The sequence below is a fragment of the Sus scrofa genome, chromosome 6 (assembly GCF_054392235.1).
Source record: "Sus scrofa isolate SSC_HxYL_T2T_F1_AM1 chromosome 6, Sscrofa_HxYL_maternal_Yorkshire_Landrace_v2.0, whole genome shotgun sequence".
Classification (NCBI taxonomy): domain Eukaryota; kingdom Metazoa; phylum Chordata; class Mammalia; order Artiodactyla; family Suidae; genus Sus; species Sus scrofa.
Window position 1 is genome coordinate 171,971,707 of NC_139388.1, and position 18,124 is coordinate 171,989,830.

At 54.3% G+C, this 18,124-nt stretch overlaps 2 protein-coding genes across 19 annotated transcripts in view; both read right to left on the reverse strand.

The window, feature by feature from the left end:
• The window catches only part of ST3GAL3 (ST3 beta-galactoside alpha-2,3-sialyltransferase 3), a 231,182-nt gene extending 225,553 nt beyond the window's left edge, over window positions 1-5,629 (reverse strand). For 15 of the 17 annotated variants that reach the window (XR_014804992.1, XR_014804991.1, XR_014804989.1 and 12 more), the window contains exon 1: window positions 4,550-4,706. The gene's annotated coding sequence lies outside the window, so the exon portion shown is untranslated. Of the gene's footprint in view, window positions 1-4,549; window positions 4,707-5,489 lie in introns of those variants that run through there. The other 2 variants (XM_084958571.1, XM_084958565.1) reach the window with 2 other exon arrangements.
• Window positions 5,630-6,831: 1,202 nt separating this feature from the next.
• The window catches only part of KDM4A (lysine demethylase 4A), a 44,366-nt gene continuing 33,073 nt past the window's right edge, over window positions 6,832-18,124 (reverse strand). For both annotated transcript variants that reach the window (XM_021096835.2, XM_021096836.2), the window contains exons 17-22: window positions 16,136-16,244; window positions 15,489-15,674; window positions 12,297-12,467; window positions 8,636-8,755; window positions 8,286-8,378; window positions 6,832-8,152 (exon numbers count right to left, since the gene is read on the reverse strand). In XM_021096835.2, the coding sequence (XP_020952494.1) occupies window positions 8,012-8,152; window positions 8,286-8,378; window positions 8,636-8,755; window positions 12,297-12,467; window positions 15,489-15,674; window positions 16,136-16,244 (820 nt within the window). In that variant the 3' untranslated portion in view covers window positions 6,832-8,011. The remainder of the gene's footprint in view (window positions 8,153-8,285; window positions 8,379-8,635; window positions 8,756-12,296; window positions 12,468-15,488; window positions 15,675-16,135; window positions 16,245-18,124) is intronic.

Sequence of the window (18,124 nt, forward strand, 5' to 3'; positions counted from 1 at the left end):
ACCTCCCTCCCTGGGATCTCCTTACCTGATTTCTAAAGTTTCTTCAAATCCTGCTGCTGTTGCTGCTGCTGCTGATCAGGAGGGATTACTCTGAACCAGGTACTGTGCAAAGCACTTCACATAAAGTGAACTCAGAACCACCCCACGCATTTCACTGATGAGGAAACGTGGACTCAAGAATAACACACTTGCCGATGTCAGATAATCAGTGGCAGAAGCAATTTTTAACCCATTCTTTCACTTCCTTTGCTGAAAGTGCAATCTCCTCCTCAAATATCAAAATTTGAGAGACTCATTTAAACTCAATTAAACCAATGAGGTTGAAGTAGGAGCCTTTTTATTTTAACCATTCAAGCAAAAATATAATCTGTGTAACTACACACTTCCTGGCTTCTTAAATTGAGTATCTTGGATATGCTTTAGCTTTTTGTGGACACCTAGCACACCGCCTGTGTTCGCCACTGAGGGCGCTGGAAAACAGTGAGGCCCTCGGGGACGACTGTGCTAGGACCGGAAAATCATTGACTATCTTTTTAATTTTATTTGTTTTAGGGCTGCACCTGCGGCATACGAAAGTTCCCAGGCTAAGGGTCGAATCGGAGCTGCAGCTGCCAGCCACAGCCATGCCAGATCCAAGCCGTGTCTATAACCCACACCACAGCCCACGGCAACGCCAGATCCCCGACCCACTGAGTGAGGCCAGGGATCACACCCACATCCTCATGGATACCAGTCGGATTCGTTTCTGCTTCGGCACAACAGGAACTCCCTAAATGTCCTTGTATCAACAGACCTGGTCTGTTACACCGCGAGCATTACAGTGCCTGTAGTGGAATTCCCAACCCACACTCATTTCATGACTAGTTAGAGCCATTGTTTTTTGTTACTGGCAATATGCTTTTCTCTAGTAGCCAATCTGATTTTGCTATCTCATCTTCCACAGGCGATGAGACTCAGAGAAGATGCAGCCGTCATTAGAGCTGTCCAACAGTTACTCCCGCCCCTATGCTTTCCAGGCACATGCTAAAACTGCAATTCCCTGCCCGTCTTTAAAATTAGGCATGGCCATGTGACTCACGTTAGCCAATGATGTGCTAATGAAAGTGGTATGTGCCACTTCCGGACAAAAACTTTAAAATCCAGGGTCCTTTGATCACCATCTTCCACTTAGCCAAAATGATCACAGAGGGAGTTCTCTGGTGGCCTAGCAGTTAAGGATGTGGCCTTGCCACTGCTGTGGCTTGGTTTCAATCCCTGGCCCAGGAATTTCTGCATTGCCTTGGGTGCAGCCAAAAAAAAAAAAAAAAAAAAAAAGTGATCACAGAAACACCACGTCTACATGGAGTTTCCGGAGTTCCCACCATGGCTCAGCAGAACCAAACCCAACGAGTATCCATGAGGATGCAGGTTCAATCCTGTCCCTGCTCAGTGGGTTAAGGATCTGGTGTTGCTGTGAGCTGTGCTGTAGGTTAAAGATGTGGCTCAGATCTGGCATTGCTGGCAGGTGCAGCAGGTGCAGCTCCAGTTCAACCCCTAGCTGAGAACTTCCATATGCCGAGGGTGCACCCCTAAGAAGAAAAAAAAAAGATGGAGTTTCCATCAGCCTGGATCCCTGAGTGGTGGTTACCTGTGCAGTCATGCTGGAAATGTGACATGAATGAGAAGTCAACTTTTGTTCTGTTGAGGCACAGAAGTCTTGAGAGTTTTGTTGACGCAGGCTAATCCAAGCTATCCAGACCAATGTACCAGCTCTCTCGATAAGGAATTCTCTCACATAAGTAACTCTATTTACGGATTTTTAAGACAAATGTTTTGTTGAACAAAGAATTTTCTTTGTACCCATCCTGTTCAAAGTCATGTTCAATATAAAATATATTCACCAAGTACCCACCACGTACAAGACACTGTGCGAGATAATGAAGAAGAGAGTCCGTGGCCTGAAAACGCTTTGATCTTATGCTGGCAATTGCAGCAAAAAGCCAGACTCTAGTATTCAAGGGAGAGACAAGCCCCATCTAGACCAGGAGAAAAGCACAGAAAAGCTTCACAAAGAAAGTTCCCCACGAAATGGCCCCCAAAACACATGTAAGAAGCAACAATTATAGACTCACAGGGTCATTTACAACAGAAAAAGCAACATGAGCAAAGACAGGGAGCACAAACATCAACACACAAAGAGCAAATAGTTCCACAGACTTGAAAATATAATAAAGTCGAGAGGAATAGCAAGGAATGAGCTGCCCCATACTGCCCAGGCCAGGCCTTCTGTGCTTAATTCAACAGACGGTGGGAAGCCATTAAACGTCTAGGCTGGGAAGTGAGTTACCTGGAAGTGATGACACTACAAACGAGAGACGGGAAGGGAAGGGGAAAAAAAAAGCTAGGCAGTTTCTGCAGTAATTCAAGGGAATGGTATCAATGGCCCCAAATCAGCGTGATGACAGTAGGAACAGAAAGAAGCAAAGGCTAGAAAGAGTGTAGAAGCAGTAGCATCAAGACCTGGCAACCAACTTAATACAGGGAGAAACAAAAAAAAAGCCAAAAATGATTTTTTTTTTTTTTTTGGTCTGTTTTAGGGCCGCATCTGAGGCATATGGAAGTTCCCAGGCTAGAGATGGAATTGGAGCTGTAGCCGCTTGGCCTGTGCCACAGCCACGCCAGATCTGAGCCTCATCTGTGACCTACACCACAGCCTACAGCAACGCCGGATCCTTAACTCACTGAGCAAGGCCAGGGACTGAACCTGCAACCTCATGGATGCTCGTCAGATTCGTTTCTGCTGAGCCACAACAGAAACTCCCCAAGAGTAAATCTTGAGGTGTAGATCCTGGGTGGCAGAAAGAACCCCTATTCTAAGTAGCCGAGGTTACCAGAAAAAAGTGACGGGGGCAAATAAAGTGCTGCTGTCTGTTTCCTAACGGCTCTCGATCCAGCTTCATCTGCAGCATCCCTTGCTCCACCCAAGGTGATGCATCGACCTGCCTTTTTTGTACGATGTTATCTCCTGCTTTTCAATGCGAAGCCCCTGGAACCGTTCATGAGCCTTTGGAAGTTTCTCCCTGCCGCTTCTCCCAGCCTCGCTCTCTCGTTTCCTCACTTATCCTCATCGCCCAGGATGCTCCTCGAGCTTCAGCTCCCCTGTGAAACTCTCCTCAAACACATGCATTTCTCCTGTCCCCAAGTTCTCACGGCACCTACCACCCAGGAATTCTACAGACCACATTATTAGTGATCACTTTTCCAGGGTGTACTTTATCCCCACAACTATCTCCTCAGCCCATCAGAACAAGTCTCACACATCACAGAGCCCCCCCCCCCGTTACACTGCCTTGCACACAAGATGTACTCAGTAGACACTTTACTGATGATCCAAAATCGACTGTCTCGAAGAATACACACACCTCTTTTCTCCATCAATAATTTACTTTTATTAAACCATGGTTATAAATTTAGACATGTGAAATAGGGAGATTCATCACTTAATACTTCAAAATAGCCTTGAGTTAAGAATCTTTAATCGTAGAAGCCACTATTGCTTTAAGAGGCTCTTTGAAAATACCATTTCGGTCAGGAATTTTTGTGCCAGCCTTCTTTCAATCCTTTTGACTTGAAGCCATACCCAGCAGTTCAACGGTCATCATTCCAAGGTGATCCTGACTTAGAAATACACGAATTTTCCAGGAGGACTATTTGCTTTCAGGAATCAAATAAGTGCTTTTTGTCTACTTTCCTGCTCAACTAGCTATAGTATAGATAACTCAAAATGTATTCGCAGAAAAGTTTGTATGTCTTTTCTTAAAAAAACAAAACACCAAATAACATCTGCCTTCATTGGTCCCTCTCTCAATTAATTACCATGTTTACTTGACAGCCTCACTCCTTCCTCCCATGTTCGGGAAACACAAACATGAATAAGGTCTATTGAGGAATCGCAGGAACGGGCACTGCTGTAAAAAGGAATTCAAAATATTTATGGGACGATATCCTAATCAAACCTGCTCTCATCACCGAGGCATCTCCTGCGCAAGGAAAATCACAGAGGAAACAATGGGAAGAAGCGCCAGAGGAAAGGAAGCAAGGGGCGCACTTAGACGACCCGGGTCCCCGGAACCTTTGGAAGAGCAATGACAACCGCTGCCCGGACGCGGCGGACTCCCACTCAGGCGTTCCACTTTCCCCCCCTCTCCCCACGACCGAGGCCCGCCGGACCCCGTCCCCGCTCTGCGCCAAGGTGCGCAGCGCTGCGAGGTCTCCGTGCGGATGACCTCAGACCGCTCGGCCCGGGTCCGGCCGTCCTCTCCCCCGAGGCCTGGCGGCCCCTGGCCAAGCGAGGTCTTCCAGCGAGCGGACTCCCCCAGTCCGAGCCGGACTGCCTCCCGCGGAGACCGCGGGCCCGCGCCCGAGCCCTCCTCCGCCAGCGCCGGCGCGCGTGGGCTCCGCGCCCCCTCCGACCCGGGGCCTGCGGACGGCGGGGGAGGGGAGGGGCGGGGCGGCGGCGACCGTTAGCTCCGGGGACCGTCCCCCCGGCGCGCGCAGGACCGGCCCTTACCGCAGCGCAGAGGGACGCAGGGGGGAGGCGGCGCCCGGCCTGACACGGGCGACGAGGCGGGGGCGACGGCGTAGGCGGCTGCGGCAGCCGCGGGGGACCCCGGCGGGCGCCCACGACGCGGCGGGCCGCCTGGGCGCCGCCATAGTGGGGACGCAGCGGCGGGCGGAGCGCGTGGCCGCGACCGCGGACGGCGGGACCACCAATCCCGCGCTCCGCCTCGGCGCCCTCGCCGGGGGTCGGGCACCTGCGGCCAATCGGCGCGCGGGAGCCGGGCGGGGCGCCGGACTGGCCAATGCGGGCTTGCGCTGCAAGCAGCGGGCGGGCCCTGGCTCAGAGCGGCCCAGTAGGCACCCGGGCCCCGAGGTTTCCAACCCGCCCACCCGTGCGCCCCCGCGGCCCTCCCCGCAGCCCCCGGGACTGGGGCGGCTGGCGGTCCGGATGCTGGGTTGAGGGCCAGGCAATCCCGCCGCCTTGAGGAATCCCCCTTCGCCTGGCTTCACGACCCCGAGGGCGCGCGTTCGGGTGCGGACCTCAGACGGCCGTGGGGCTCGCTCTCCGCCGGGACTATCCCTCGAGAGCCTGTTTCCTCGCCCTCGCGGTGGGGGCGTCATTTTACGCCGAGGAACGCAGGCACCCAGCTCAGCCAGGCTGAGGACCGAGGCCGTGAGCCTCCGTGGCCTGGGCGACCCAGTCCAATCCCGTGGAGTAAGGGGGCACGGCAGCGGTCACCGACTGCCCTTCCTTAGTACTGGAGAACCTCGCAGCAATCTTGTAATCTGAGCCCAGGACCACCCCGCCCGATCTCGACCTCCACCCTCTGCATCTCTCCCACCTACTGGGCACAATTTTAAACGTAATCCTTCCGAGGGGATTTAGGGGAGAGAAGAGCCACACTGTCAGGCGGCTATCCCTGGTAGTCAACCCAAAGACGCTACCTTACCAGAGAGCAGTTTGCCCAGGAAAAAGGCTTCTGAGAGGGGGGCCTGCCCAGGACAGGCTGGCGCGAGCTTCCTGAGGCCTGGGCCTGACTTCAGGCAGGAGGGCCTGTTCTGTGCGACCTGGGAGTCTCATCACCTCTTTAAACCTCAAGTTTCCCGGGGGGTTATTACAGCTGACCAAAGATAAAGTGCGTTTCTAGAAAAACAGCAGTTGAGCAAGAACTCTGCTGGGATTACAACAGGCCCTCCCCTGCCTGTCCTTCAGCAGGGCTGGGGATGGTGGGTCAGACGTGGGCCCCTGCCAAGCCTGGGGAAATGTTGCTTCCTTCCAAAAATGTGTGCTCAGAGGACCTGTCAACCCATTAAGGGTTGGCTGTCTACTGTCCCTTAGGAATCCTTGGATGCTGGGAAAAGAAAAGAGTCAACCCCCTTTCTGGCATAAAGAGTAACTTTGGGGAGTTCCCTGGTGGCTCACTGGGTTAAAGATCTGGTTTTGTCCCTGCTGTGCCTTGGGTTCAACCCCTGGTCCAGGAACTTCCCATGCCACAGGCATAGCCGAAAATATATGTTTATCTTTAGGATCTCCTGCTCCTCCCTTTCTACACAATCAGACACCAGAGATGGCAGCCACCTCCCAGCCCGAGGACACAAAGCAGCATTGAGTGGCTGAGCTGACCTACTCTCCCGCACCCGGCCAGAGGCAAGAAACAGGACCTAGTGCCTGACTGTCCAAGACCAATTGGAAAGCTCTGCTGTGCCCAAGCCACTGGCCCCTCCCTGCCCTGCTACTGCTCCATCCTTGTCCACCTGGACCTTAGGAACTCACTGGGGGGGGTGGGGGGGGGCAAAGAGACTGGGTCTTCCTCCAGGAAGGCATCTCACCAACTACAAGCAGCTCAGCACAGCTCAGGACCCAATAGGTGGTTGATCCCTCGTTCTTCAAGCCTTCTTTCGAGCTGGTTCCACAATGTTTGTGGAACAGACACCGGCACACACATCTGCTCAATTAAGTTAGGTGGGACCGAGATGAGAGTGATCAAGTTGTTCTAAAGATGGTGCAAATGGTCTGGTCCTTCCTCTGTTACCTCGTCCACCTCTAGGGGCAAGAGAAGCAAAAGGGGGAACTCACAGCCAGAGGTGCCTCTGCTCCCTGGGTCCCACTACACACGGCCTTCTGACAAGGACCTCCCTGACCAGGAGTCATCGCCTTAGGAGAACTTCCTAGATCCTGCCTCACTGAGTCTTCTTAAAACGCATGGCCCTGCTCCAGAGCCTATGACTAGACACACTCCCGGCCTGACCCTGGGCCGCTCAGGCTCCTTGGGGCAGACACAACCAGTTCTCTGCTCAACACATTTTATTGCTAAGGACAAGGTGATGCACCAGTTTTCAAAATAATTTGGTTTATAGCGTTCATACGTAACAAAAAAAACAAGGAAGTATTATAAATCTGATTCTTGTATACACAGGGTACAAGTGTGAAGCCCTCCAATCCTGGGCCCAGGCAAACAAATTCATGAGGAGCAAAAGCCTGTTTAACCCCTTCAGTGTTGCCCTCCAGTCCCCCCACCCCCCACCCCGAATCAGCCCCTCCCACTCCCAGACCAGGGGGCGTATCTAAACCTGTCCCTGGCCTCCAGTGGCCCCAGTTCATCCTAACCCTCCCAGCCCTGCATGATTGCAATTTTCTGTTGAGAGAATCACCCACCAGGCTCTGCCTGCTTCCATCATTAGATGCCCCTTCAGGGGTCTTCCCCACCCATACCCTCCACCACACCCTCTAATACTGTCCACAAGGCTTCTGTGCCTAGAGCTGTATGGGCACACGCCCACGTCACCCCATCTTCTCCTTCAAGAGAGGGCAGAGAGGTGGCGTCAACTCACGAGCATCTCATCACTGCAGCTTTGCCAGCACTCCCTTGAGGAGGGGCCATGGACAGACAGATGCCACAGCCATCTCCAGCCAGCCCCAGGGGCCCTTACTCAGCTTAGCTGAGGGCAGAATTTCACATTTTTGTTGCCCTGGATAGGCAAGGAAGAAAGTAAAGGCCAGGGGCTGGGAGGAGCTGGTCCAGACCAAACATACATTCGTGTGTACACACACGCACGCACGCACGCACGCACACATAAATACAAAAAGGGGGAGGGGGCAAGCACCAGCACCTCTGCCTCGTTGGTGCAGGTGATCATTGGGAAGCTAAGTCCTAGGCCAGAAGCAGAGCATCTGGCCCAGCTGGCACAGTCGACCCCGTTACAGACTGGGGCCAGTGCAGCCACAGAGTTCCAGTGCTCAGCCCGTCGGCTGGGAGATCAGCGGCTGCTGCCAACATGTCCAAGAATGGCTTGTCCTTTCACTATAGCGGAATGCGATGAGGGTGGGGTGAGAAGATGACAGGTTGGTTGGTTCATTCCTTTTCACTTCACAATCCACGTCTAGGGACGTCAGAGTTCCAAGTGTCTGCTGTGCTGTGGAACCTGCGTGCTGGCGCCCGGACGGCTGGGGTGGCGTGGCCGCTGGAAGCACCTACTCCATGATGGCCCGGTACAGCGCAGGCTCGATGTAATCCTCCCGGTATCTTGAGTTGATGACTCGTTGCCGTTTCTTTTCCTGCTTAACCTCCTTCTCCGTGAAAATCTCATTGAAGCGCATGTCTGAGGCTACCGACTACAGAAGAAGAGGCAGAGCCACATGAGCGCTTTGTGGCCAATCCCCCCAAAGGGAGAAAAAAAAGGCCGCATCCTTGCTTTGTTCCATCCCTCCCAGTCGGGAACCGAGGGCACATGCGGAGCGCACTCACCAGTCTAGACTTGACTCTCTTGGGAAGCTCTTCGTCCAGTGTGTACACATCATCTCTTTTAACCACAAGCTGTGAGCCATCCTCAAACTCCACCTACCAAGGAAGCGAAGGCCTCTGGCTAAGACATCCCTGCCTCTCCCCCTGGTCCACCACCGACCATGGCCCTTGCCCGCGGTCGCAGCAACTGAGCTAAGGCTACCACGTGTGAAGCCAGACCTGGCAGACGGAGCACAGGGGAGCCTCTAGCTCTGAAAAGGGTGGTTACGGACCCTGCAGCTCCCCCGAGGGCAAACAGGGAATTAATCAAGCACCACCACCCCTTCCCACCCCCAGCGAAAACCCTGGGGTACCTGGTACATCTGGATGGGGTGGGAGGCCACAAACTTGGCTCCGTAGACTCGGCCGTCTGTCCATCTCACCTGGACTACTTCTCCTTCAGCAGGAGGCCCCAACTGGAGACAGTCCTGACTCTGAGGGAACAGGAAGGGCGAAGAGTGAAAGGAAGGTCCCCCCGAGAGGCCTGTTAGGTCCAAGTGAGCCACGCATCTCGCCAGCTGCTGCTTGGAGGTGACAATGAAAAGCAAGAGTCCTTCTCCTGCTCCTTCAGCTGTCTCCCTGAGAGACGGCGGGCAGGGCTGTACCCGGAAGAAATACTCAAACTGTACTCAATTGTTTTAGGCAAGTGGTTTACTGGAAAAGGTAAAAACAAGGAAAGACCACGTGCCATACGACTTGGCAAAGAAAAACGTTAGGACTTTGCCTGCCTGCTGAAGCGGGTACCGCAAAGGCAGGCGCAGTCTCGGCTGCATTCCTGGCAGAGGGCTTGGGGATCTAGTGGGAAGAAGCCAGCCTGCGAGCGTATTCGTGGCCCCTGAGTCAAAGGGCTGAGGGGCAGACCTGGGAGAAGGTCCCTGGGGACACACAGAGAGGGGAGCAGGACAGCGAGTCTAAACTGATGGGGTGCCCCCGCTGCTCTCACCATGCCGCTGCATGACAAGAATTCAGAAGGTTCTACACTCCAGTTCATTCACTGAGTAGAAATGGCTCCATGCTGTACTGCCGACTCACTACTGACGAGGTGATTCAGTAATTACACTGGGCACCAACTCAACAGTTAAGAAGAGAGTTCTGCCTCCCCCGAGCCCAAAAGAATCTGAGGTGGGAGTTTTTAACTAGTCAAATATGTGATCTTTGATGAATCACTTAAATTCTCAAGAGACTCGGTTTCACCTCCCATAAGAGCAGTTCTCAAGCTGTGGTCTGCAGACCTCAGGAGGGTTCCTGAGATGCTCACAGGAAGCCTGTCAGGGCATGATGGTTCCTACAGTAATATGAAAACATTTTTAGCTTTTCACTGTGTTGACATTTGCAGTGATGGGGTGTAAGATCTATCACGGGTACAACTGCTGGCACCTCAGCACAAACCAAGGCGACGGCCCTAAGCTCTCCTGCTTGTTGCTGCATTCTCAACTACTCATTTATTGAACTTTATTTTTTTCCCTTTTTATGGCCACACCTGCGACATGCGAAGTTCCCAGGCTGCGGGGGTCGAATCAGAGCTGCAGTTGTTAGTCTATGCCACAGTCACAGCAACACCAGATCCGAGCAGCATCTGCCACCTATACCACAGCTTACGCCCACGCCAGATCTATAATCCAGTAAGCGAGGCCAAGGATTGAACCTGCACCCTCAGAGAGACATTGTGGGGTCCTTAACCTTGCTGAGCCCCAACGGGAACTCCAGGGTGTACTCATAATTTAGGAAAAAAAGAAAAAAGCCTGGTTTCACATAAGGGTGAAGCTCCCTAAAATGGAAAGATTCTCATGAGATTAGTGCTACAAATGAAAGTGATTTTTTTGACACTGTAGCATAAAATGCCACATTTGGCAGAGCTGCGCCGGCACGGATGACAGTGAAAAGTCAAGCGGTGGTGAGAGAGCCCCTCTCAGGGCCAGACCAGCGGACGTGGTGTCAGTGTTTGCCCGGCTGCCCTCAGAGTCCACGCGGCAACGAACTGCGACAGACCCACCACGCACTGGGTTTCGGCATCATGCGAAAGCAGAAGAGCCAAAACCGTCCGAAAGGCTATTTCAATACTCGTACTTTTCCAATTACCCATCAGATACTCTAACCAAAACAGTATATTGCAACAAAACTGAAGATATGACATTAGATTTGCAAAGCTATAGCAAAATGGTACTTTTAGTATTTTTGCTTTATTTAAAATGAAGTTATTTTTCATTAAAGAGTGGATTATTTCAAATCAATGTCCCTTTTATTTATTTATTTATTTTTTTTTTGTCTTTTGTTGTTGCTATTTCTTGGGCTGCTCCCGCGGCATATGGAGGTTCCCAGGCTAGGGGTCCAATCGGAGCTGTAGCCACCGGCCTACGCCAGAGCCACAGCAACGCGGGATCCGAGCCGCGTCTGCAACCTACACCACAGCTCACGGCAACGCCGGATCGTCAACCCACTGAGCAAGGGCAGGGACCGAACCCGCAACCTCATGGTTCCTAGTCGGATTCGTTAATCACTGCGCCACGACGGGAACTCCTCAATGTCCCTTTTAATTTCTAATGAGTAAATATTGACAGGCATAACCCACAGAAAACACAGCTCTCTAGAGTCCTCAGTAACTTTTTTTTGCTTTGGAAGGCTGCACCCGTGGCACATGGACATTCCCAGGCCAGGGGCTGAATTAGAGCTACAGCTGTTGACCTATGCCATAGCCATGCAGGATCTGAGCCGAGTCTGTGACCTACACCACAGGTCACGACAACGCCAGATCCTTAACCCACTGAGTGAGGCCAGGGATTGAACCCACAACCTCATGGTTACCAGTCGGATTCGTTTCTGCTGAGCCACGACGGGACCTCCCCTCAATAACTTCTTGAAGAGTCCTGAGGTCAGTGTTTTCTAAGTTAGAGATACCATCTACTTCTCAGAGTTGCATGACAAGTGACAGGAGGAATTCCTATCATGGCTCAGTGGAAATGAATGACTAGCATCCATGAGGATGCGGGTTCCATCCCTGGCCTCGCTCAGTGGGTGGCGGATCCGGCGTTGCTGTGAGCTGTGGTGGAGTGGAGGCTGCAGATGCGGCTTGGTTCCTGCATTGCTGTGGCTGTGGCATTGACCGGCAGCTATAGCTCCGATTTGATCCCTAGCCTGGGAACGTCCGTCCATATGCTGCTGGTGAGGCCCTAAGAGGAAAAAAAAAAAAGTGGCAGAGACGTAAAGGACTTAGCACAGTGCCTGGCAACTGGGAGAGCTTAATAAAGCACAGCTACTCTGCTGCCACAGACGCTGCTGCGGTATCGTCTTTACTAAACGGAGGTCTGCCTTACAAGTGATGAACGTGCTTTTAGCAGCTAAGGTGCCAAAGTGGCATAAACGTGCGAAACACCTGTCCTTAAAAGGCTTCACTCCCCTAAACGGTGCTCTGTCCAAGGTGAAAAGGCGGGGCCGTGGGGGATGCGGAGAGGGGGAAACGTGAACGGAGTCCTGAGTCCTGAGCCAGGAAACCCAGGACTGAGTCCAGGCAGGGCCCCAGGGTCTCAGGGGTGGATACCTGGACAGGCCGGGGGTATCAGCGAGCAGTTTCAATTCCGCCCCAAAGCCTTCGACTGTAAAGAACCAAAAGCAAGTCCCACGCGTCTGCTCCGAGTGCACGCGGCACAAGAGCCCCCATCGCCGGCTACTAAGCAAAGGAGCTGGTGCGGGCGACTGGTGTGATCTAAAGCCTGCGCCCCGACTGCAGCAGCGAGTCCTCGAGGGTGGTCTAAACCACAAGCTTGTCTCAGAGACCTACAGAGACACTGACGCCTGCGAGCTTCTAGAGCAAACAGGGTACCCTAGCGGCTCGCGACCTTCTCTGCAGGGCAAGAGTAGGACAAACTCTGTTTAGGGACCGACGGAGGGACCACGGGCCTGGCTAGAAAAGGTCAGTCTGCCCGCCAGCCCTAGACACACCCCCGTCCCCAAATGCCTGCGAAGCCCTTGCAGACATACCACTATGTCCTCGGGATAGAGATTGTCACTGAAGGAGCCGTCGTCGAAGTTGACCTCGTAGAAGGTCTCGGTGGTGAGCCGGACCACCTCGCACTGGTAGAAGCGCCCGTTCTTGTGCTTGCTGATGACCTTCTGGCCCGCGGTGATGCTCTGCAAGGCCCCCTTGGCGCGCTGGGCGGGGAGAGAGGCTTGGGTTACGGCCACGGTGGGTGGACGGGCTGGCAGAGGGGGAACGCGGCCCGTCGGGGCGGCCCCCCTCTTCGCCAGGAAAAGATCCGTGGGCGCAGAAAAGTGAGAAAGAGGAAGGAAACACGCCCTTCCTTCTGACACCCACGGCCCAGCGGGAAGGGGAAGAGCCTCGGGTCGTCCTTTCCCCGTAGCTGTGGCCCCTTCCTCATTCCTAGTCCACAACTGGGCCTTCGCACATACGGTCTCACCCCAAACTCCCCAAACAGACCCTAGTGACTCCCCCACTGTTGTGAGGAACGGACCAAACAGCCCCTGCTAACGCACATGGCTTAGACACACACCAAAGTGGACACGCAACAGGCGCTCTGAGGCCTGGGGCCCCACAGAGCGCCCCACACCGATGCCAGCACCAGCCCACCCCCAGGACCAGCGGGTGAAGACTGAGCTTCCCTGGAAGTCCTCAGCTGCCCCTGGCAAACACGTGCCCATGACAAGAGCCCTGCCATCTCCGGCGCCATCACATCGCCCCCTTCTCATTCCGATCTTGCCCTGCGAATGCCATCCCAGAGGCTCTGGCGGCCTCCAACCGCCCTGCCTCAAGCTGACCAAGCACTGTGCTCCCGCCGTGCTGGCCCCCCTGCTGCTCCGAGCACGTGTGTTCACACACAGGGCCTTTGCCCTGCTGGCCCCTCTGCCTCAAAGGCTAGCCCCCAGCCAGGTGCCCACTGGCCCCCGCCATCCAGTCACCCCCTCCTCCTCTCCTGTACCCAGCTTTCCTTGTGCACCCGTGCTTCTCGCCGTCTAAGACGCTACTGACTTATTTCTGTAAATCTATATACTTGATTTTATATACTTGTAAGTAAATAAGTACATTTACTTATTTCTCTAAATCAACTTATTCTACGAACTATACCAAATGCAGCAGGAGAGCAGGGGCTGTTTTGTCTTACTGGTGTGTCCTCAGCCTTTAAAACTGCGCCTGACACGTCGCTGATGCCCAGTAAACACGTGAACAGTGAAACAATTCTCAAGACCCGCTCCCCGCATCTCCTCACAGCACCAGCAGCCCGCGGCTGCCAATGGGAGGGTGCGGGGGACCAACGGCAACCACCACCTCGCTACCCGGGCGCCACAAAACTCCCTTCCTCCCCGGAGCTGGGACACGGTGGTACCTCCAGCTTTTGCGCCTCAAATTCTCGTAGCGACTATTTTTCCCTCTGCCTACCGAGCTCCTCCGCCACCTGGCCACCTCTTTTGCTCAGTAGAACATCTTTATGAAAGAGAAGGACCTAGCCTTTTCCATGATCCAAGTGGCGGGTCTAGAGTTTGTCCTCTGGCCTGCGGCCCTCCCCTACTGCGTCCGTCCTTTTGCGACTGATTTTAGTGCACTCCTGACAAGTCCTTATCCGCACCTCTTCTGCTAGACTGTGACTCACCGACGGCAGGCTGGCTTCTGACCAGACTACCCCAAGGGACCGCCCCGGTTTGGGGCAGAGGGACCATCTCACCAGCCCTGCCTTCCCAAGGGCACATGGCCCTCTGGAGCCCCCTGCTGGCCCCCTGGCTGCAGTGCTCCACTTCCCTCCACATCTGCCTTGTGCCCTGCCATTTGCTCCTTATATGAAGAATCTCCAGAGTTCAGTTTTGTTTTTTTTTTTTTGCTGCTTAGGGCTGTACCTGCAGCATATGGAGGTCCCCAGGCTAGGGGTCAAATCAGAGCCACAGCAACATGGGATCCGAGCTGCATCTGCAACCTTCACAACAGCTCATGGCAACACTGGATCCTTAACCCACTGAGCAAAGCCAGGGACGGAACCCGCATCTTCAAGGATGCTGGTTGGATGCGTTAACTGCTGAGCCATGACGAGAACCCCGAGAGTTCAGTTTCTAATGGCAATCAGATTTAACCATCCTGTTAAACGCTGACAATGTCCAAATCTTGGTCCAGTTAATCCAGCCGCCTCCTGGTGGCTCGGTCAGAGTGTTGTAGCCCCTCAAATCCACAGGTCCTTGCTCACTTTCCCCCCACTCTCCCCCGCACACAGCCCCCATCTCAGTCCCGGTCACAGTTGTAACAGCAGCACGTGAGCTTCCCTCCCATCCTGCCACCTGCCCAGGGAGCAGCCCGAGTCGTCGTAAACTCACCGGTCCTCACTCCAGCCTCTTCCTCTTCCTGCGTCCTCTCCCCATGGCAGCCAACGAGCCCTATCAGTTCCACCCTCTGTAGGATCCCAGTGTCGGCTGTGACCCGAAGGCTCTGCCTGTGTCCCCACTGCAGACCCCACCTCTCTTCTCACCAGGCGGACTGCCCTCCCTGCCCCCAGCTCTCACTCCTTCAACCCGTTCTTCAAACAGCTCTCCGCGTAACTGTTCCAAAGGACAGCTCAAAATCACCAGAGTGGAGACGTTCTCCCCACCGAATGGAAGAGGGGTCCGACGCCCAAGGATGGCAGCCCAGAGCCTCCACCCCCTGGCACCGCTTGCCTTTCTGGTACCATCCCCCGATAGGCTCCCAAACCAGTCTCACAGTTCCTTCTTCTGAAACCTACTCACTTTCTGCAGACTTGGCTGCCCTCGCACTCACCACTCCTACTTAGTGTCTAAGACCCACTTAGGAGGCCGCCTTCGACCCCAACTCTTCCCCTGAGCCTGACTGTCTAGAGAAGTGCAAAAATGTCCACGCAGGTTCAGGGTTAAGTGCCCTTCCACCAGTGCTTCTGCTGTGTCCCTGCCACTGTGTCCCACGCCCAGGTTAACGAGACCTGCTCCCTCCACGAGGAGAGGCAAACAAGCAACAGATCATGAAAAGGCATCGCCCGCAAGCGGCTGGCACCACTGGATTAGGAGGAAAGAGGCAGGAAGGAGCGATGGAGCCCAGGCTCACGAGCACTTTCCATGAAGCACAGCGCCGGAGGAAACACTGCCGACACAATGTATGGACAGCCTGCAGAGAAGATGACCCCGGAAACCGTCAGGAGGGGTCCAGAACGGCCCCTCTCTCACCTCCAAATTAGGAATCTTGTGCCGAAAACAGGTAATGAAGACCACAAAAGGCCAGTCATCGGGCTGCATCATCACGCCTGCAGCCTGGGCGCAGCTCACGTGGAAGGCGGTCGGGCAGCGGCCGTGCGAACACTGCACACAGCAGCCAGCGGCTCTTTTCCTCCGCTTCTTACAGAAGACACATTTCTGCAACACAGGGGAAGCAGGCCACTGAGTCCAGGAACGAACGGTGGTCTTCTCTCTTGCTGCCCTGCCTGAACGCAGAGTCCGTGCAAAAGCCCACCCCCTGACCAAAACACAAGGGCACGCCCACCTTTTTTTTTTTTTTTTGGGTAATTTTTACTTTCTGGCTGCACCCACAGCATGCAGAAGTTCCTGGACCAGGGATGGATCCAGCATCACAGCAGTGACCTGAGCCACAGCAGTGAAAATGCAGATCCCTAACCTGCCAGGCCACCAGGGAACTCCACACAAACACTTTTCTAATCCGCTGTCTGATCACAGGCACCCGAATTAAGCAGTTTTAACCAGAGGGTGAGAAATGGAAACCATGACGGAAACCAAGGGGCAAAAGACGGCCTCGGGGCCAACCAGGGATGCTTCCCTCTACCCTCGAGCCCTCGGAAGGCACGAGCCCATCTCCTTACCAGTTTGAAGCGGGGCAGGGGGATTTTGCTCACATCCACGGGACTTCTTTCTGCGATGTTGACAAATCTTGCTTCCAGAATCGCTACTGCACAGGAGACGTGGACCCACCTGCCGAAAGGCAAAGGCCTCCTCAGTTCCCCTCTGGCCCCAGGCCCGGTGGCCTTCCAACGGGGGCCTGCCTCGGGTACTTCCCTCCCCCCACCCAAGCAGACCACTGGACTTCCGGGTGAGTGCAGACCCAGAAGAGCCTCCACACAGAGCAGGTGTTAACAGGTCCCCACCACACTGCCCCAGGTCAGCACAGAGTCACCCTTCTCACACCACCCACTCACACTCTGTCGCACAGGAGCAAAGCCACAGCTAGTTGGGAGTGGCAGGTTTCAGGGAGTGAGAATAAATCAGACCTCTTTCAGAGTTCCCATTGTTGCTCAGGGGATTAAGAACCTGACCAGTACCCATGAGGACATGGGTTTGGTCCCTGGCTTTGCTCAGTGGGTTAAGGATCCAGCGTTGCCGTTGCCGTGAGCCGTGGTGTAGGTCGCAGACACGGCTTGGATCCCGCGTTGCTGTGGCTGTGGTGTAGGCCGGCGGCTGCAGCTCTGATTCGACCCCAAGCCTAGGAATTCTCATATGCTGTGAGTGGGGCCCTAAAAAGAAAAAAAAAAAAAAACCAAAAACCACTAGACCCCTCTCACTAGAGGACCTGGGTGCTTCCTCGAAGTATCTCCAGCTGCGCCCCAGGCTGCCCAGCCCCGTCTCCAGGCCTTTGCCCAAACTTTCTCGGGGCTGAAATGTTCTTTCCTTTCCTCTCCCTTCATCCACCTCAGGCTCATTCTTTCAGGTCTGGCCGAGCCCCAACTTCGAAGGTCTGTTTAGTAGACATCCTTAGAGAATTAAAGTAAGATCTGGGCTGGAGTTCCCGTTGTGGCACAGCGGAAACAAATCACGCTAGGAACCGTGAGATGGCAGGTTCGATTCCTGGCCTTGGGCAGTGGGTTAAGGATCCGGCATTGCCGTGAGCTGTGGTGTAGGTCGCAGACGTGGCTTGGATCCCGCGTTGCTCTGGCTGTGGTGTAGGCCGGCGGCTACAGCTCCAATTCGACCCCTAGCCTGGGAATCTCCATGTGCCCTAAAAAGCAAAATAAAATAAAATAAAAGCCCTGGGCATTTGGAAAAACAAATATGCACCAAGATGAGCTCAATGAACAGGGTTGAGAACTCCTAGAATCAGGTCAGGTGGAAACGCCAGAGTTGGGGCCGCGTGGAGGCCACCTGCAGGGCTGGCGGGGCGGTCACGTGGCAGTGGGAACAGATTTGCTGTGCGGAGCCCTGGAGGGTAGACCAAGGATTACAAGGTGCAAGCAGAGCCCTTTCCACTCCCAGTAGAGGAGCACTTCAACCGCGCCATCCTGCAATCATGAGGAACACCGTGGCCTCGAGCCATGGCAGCTGGTGCCTTTCAAGGAGCGGAAGCTGGAGTTCCCGTCATGGCGCAGTGGTTAACGAATCCGACTAGGAACCATGAGGTTGCAGGTTCGATCCCTGGCCTTGCTCAGTGGGTTAAGGATCCGGCGTTGCCGTGAGCTGTGGTGTAAGTCGCGGACGTGGCTTGGATCCCACGTTGCTGTGGCTGTGGTGTAGGCTGTTGGCTACAGCTCCAATTCAACCCCCCTAGCCTGGGACCCTCCATATGCCACCGGAGCAGCTTCCTAAGAAAGGCAAAAAGACAAAAAAAAAGAGTGGAAGCAGCAAAAGCACAATAGCCATCTATCTGGAACAGTACAAAGGGGATTCCTGTGATTCGGGAGGCCAGGCATAGGTGGGCTCCAAATTCCCACAGGTTTTTAGCTGGAAGCAGAGTCTTCAGGTCTGGGTGCCCGTCGACCCGTGCGTACCAGCCCCTCGGCAGCCTGAGCAAAACTGCATTCATCTGACATTCCTCTCGGAACCACAAAGTCATGACCAAGCACAGAAATTCAGCCTGGTGA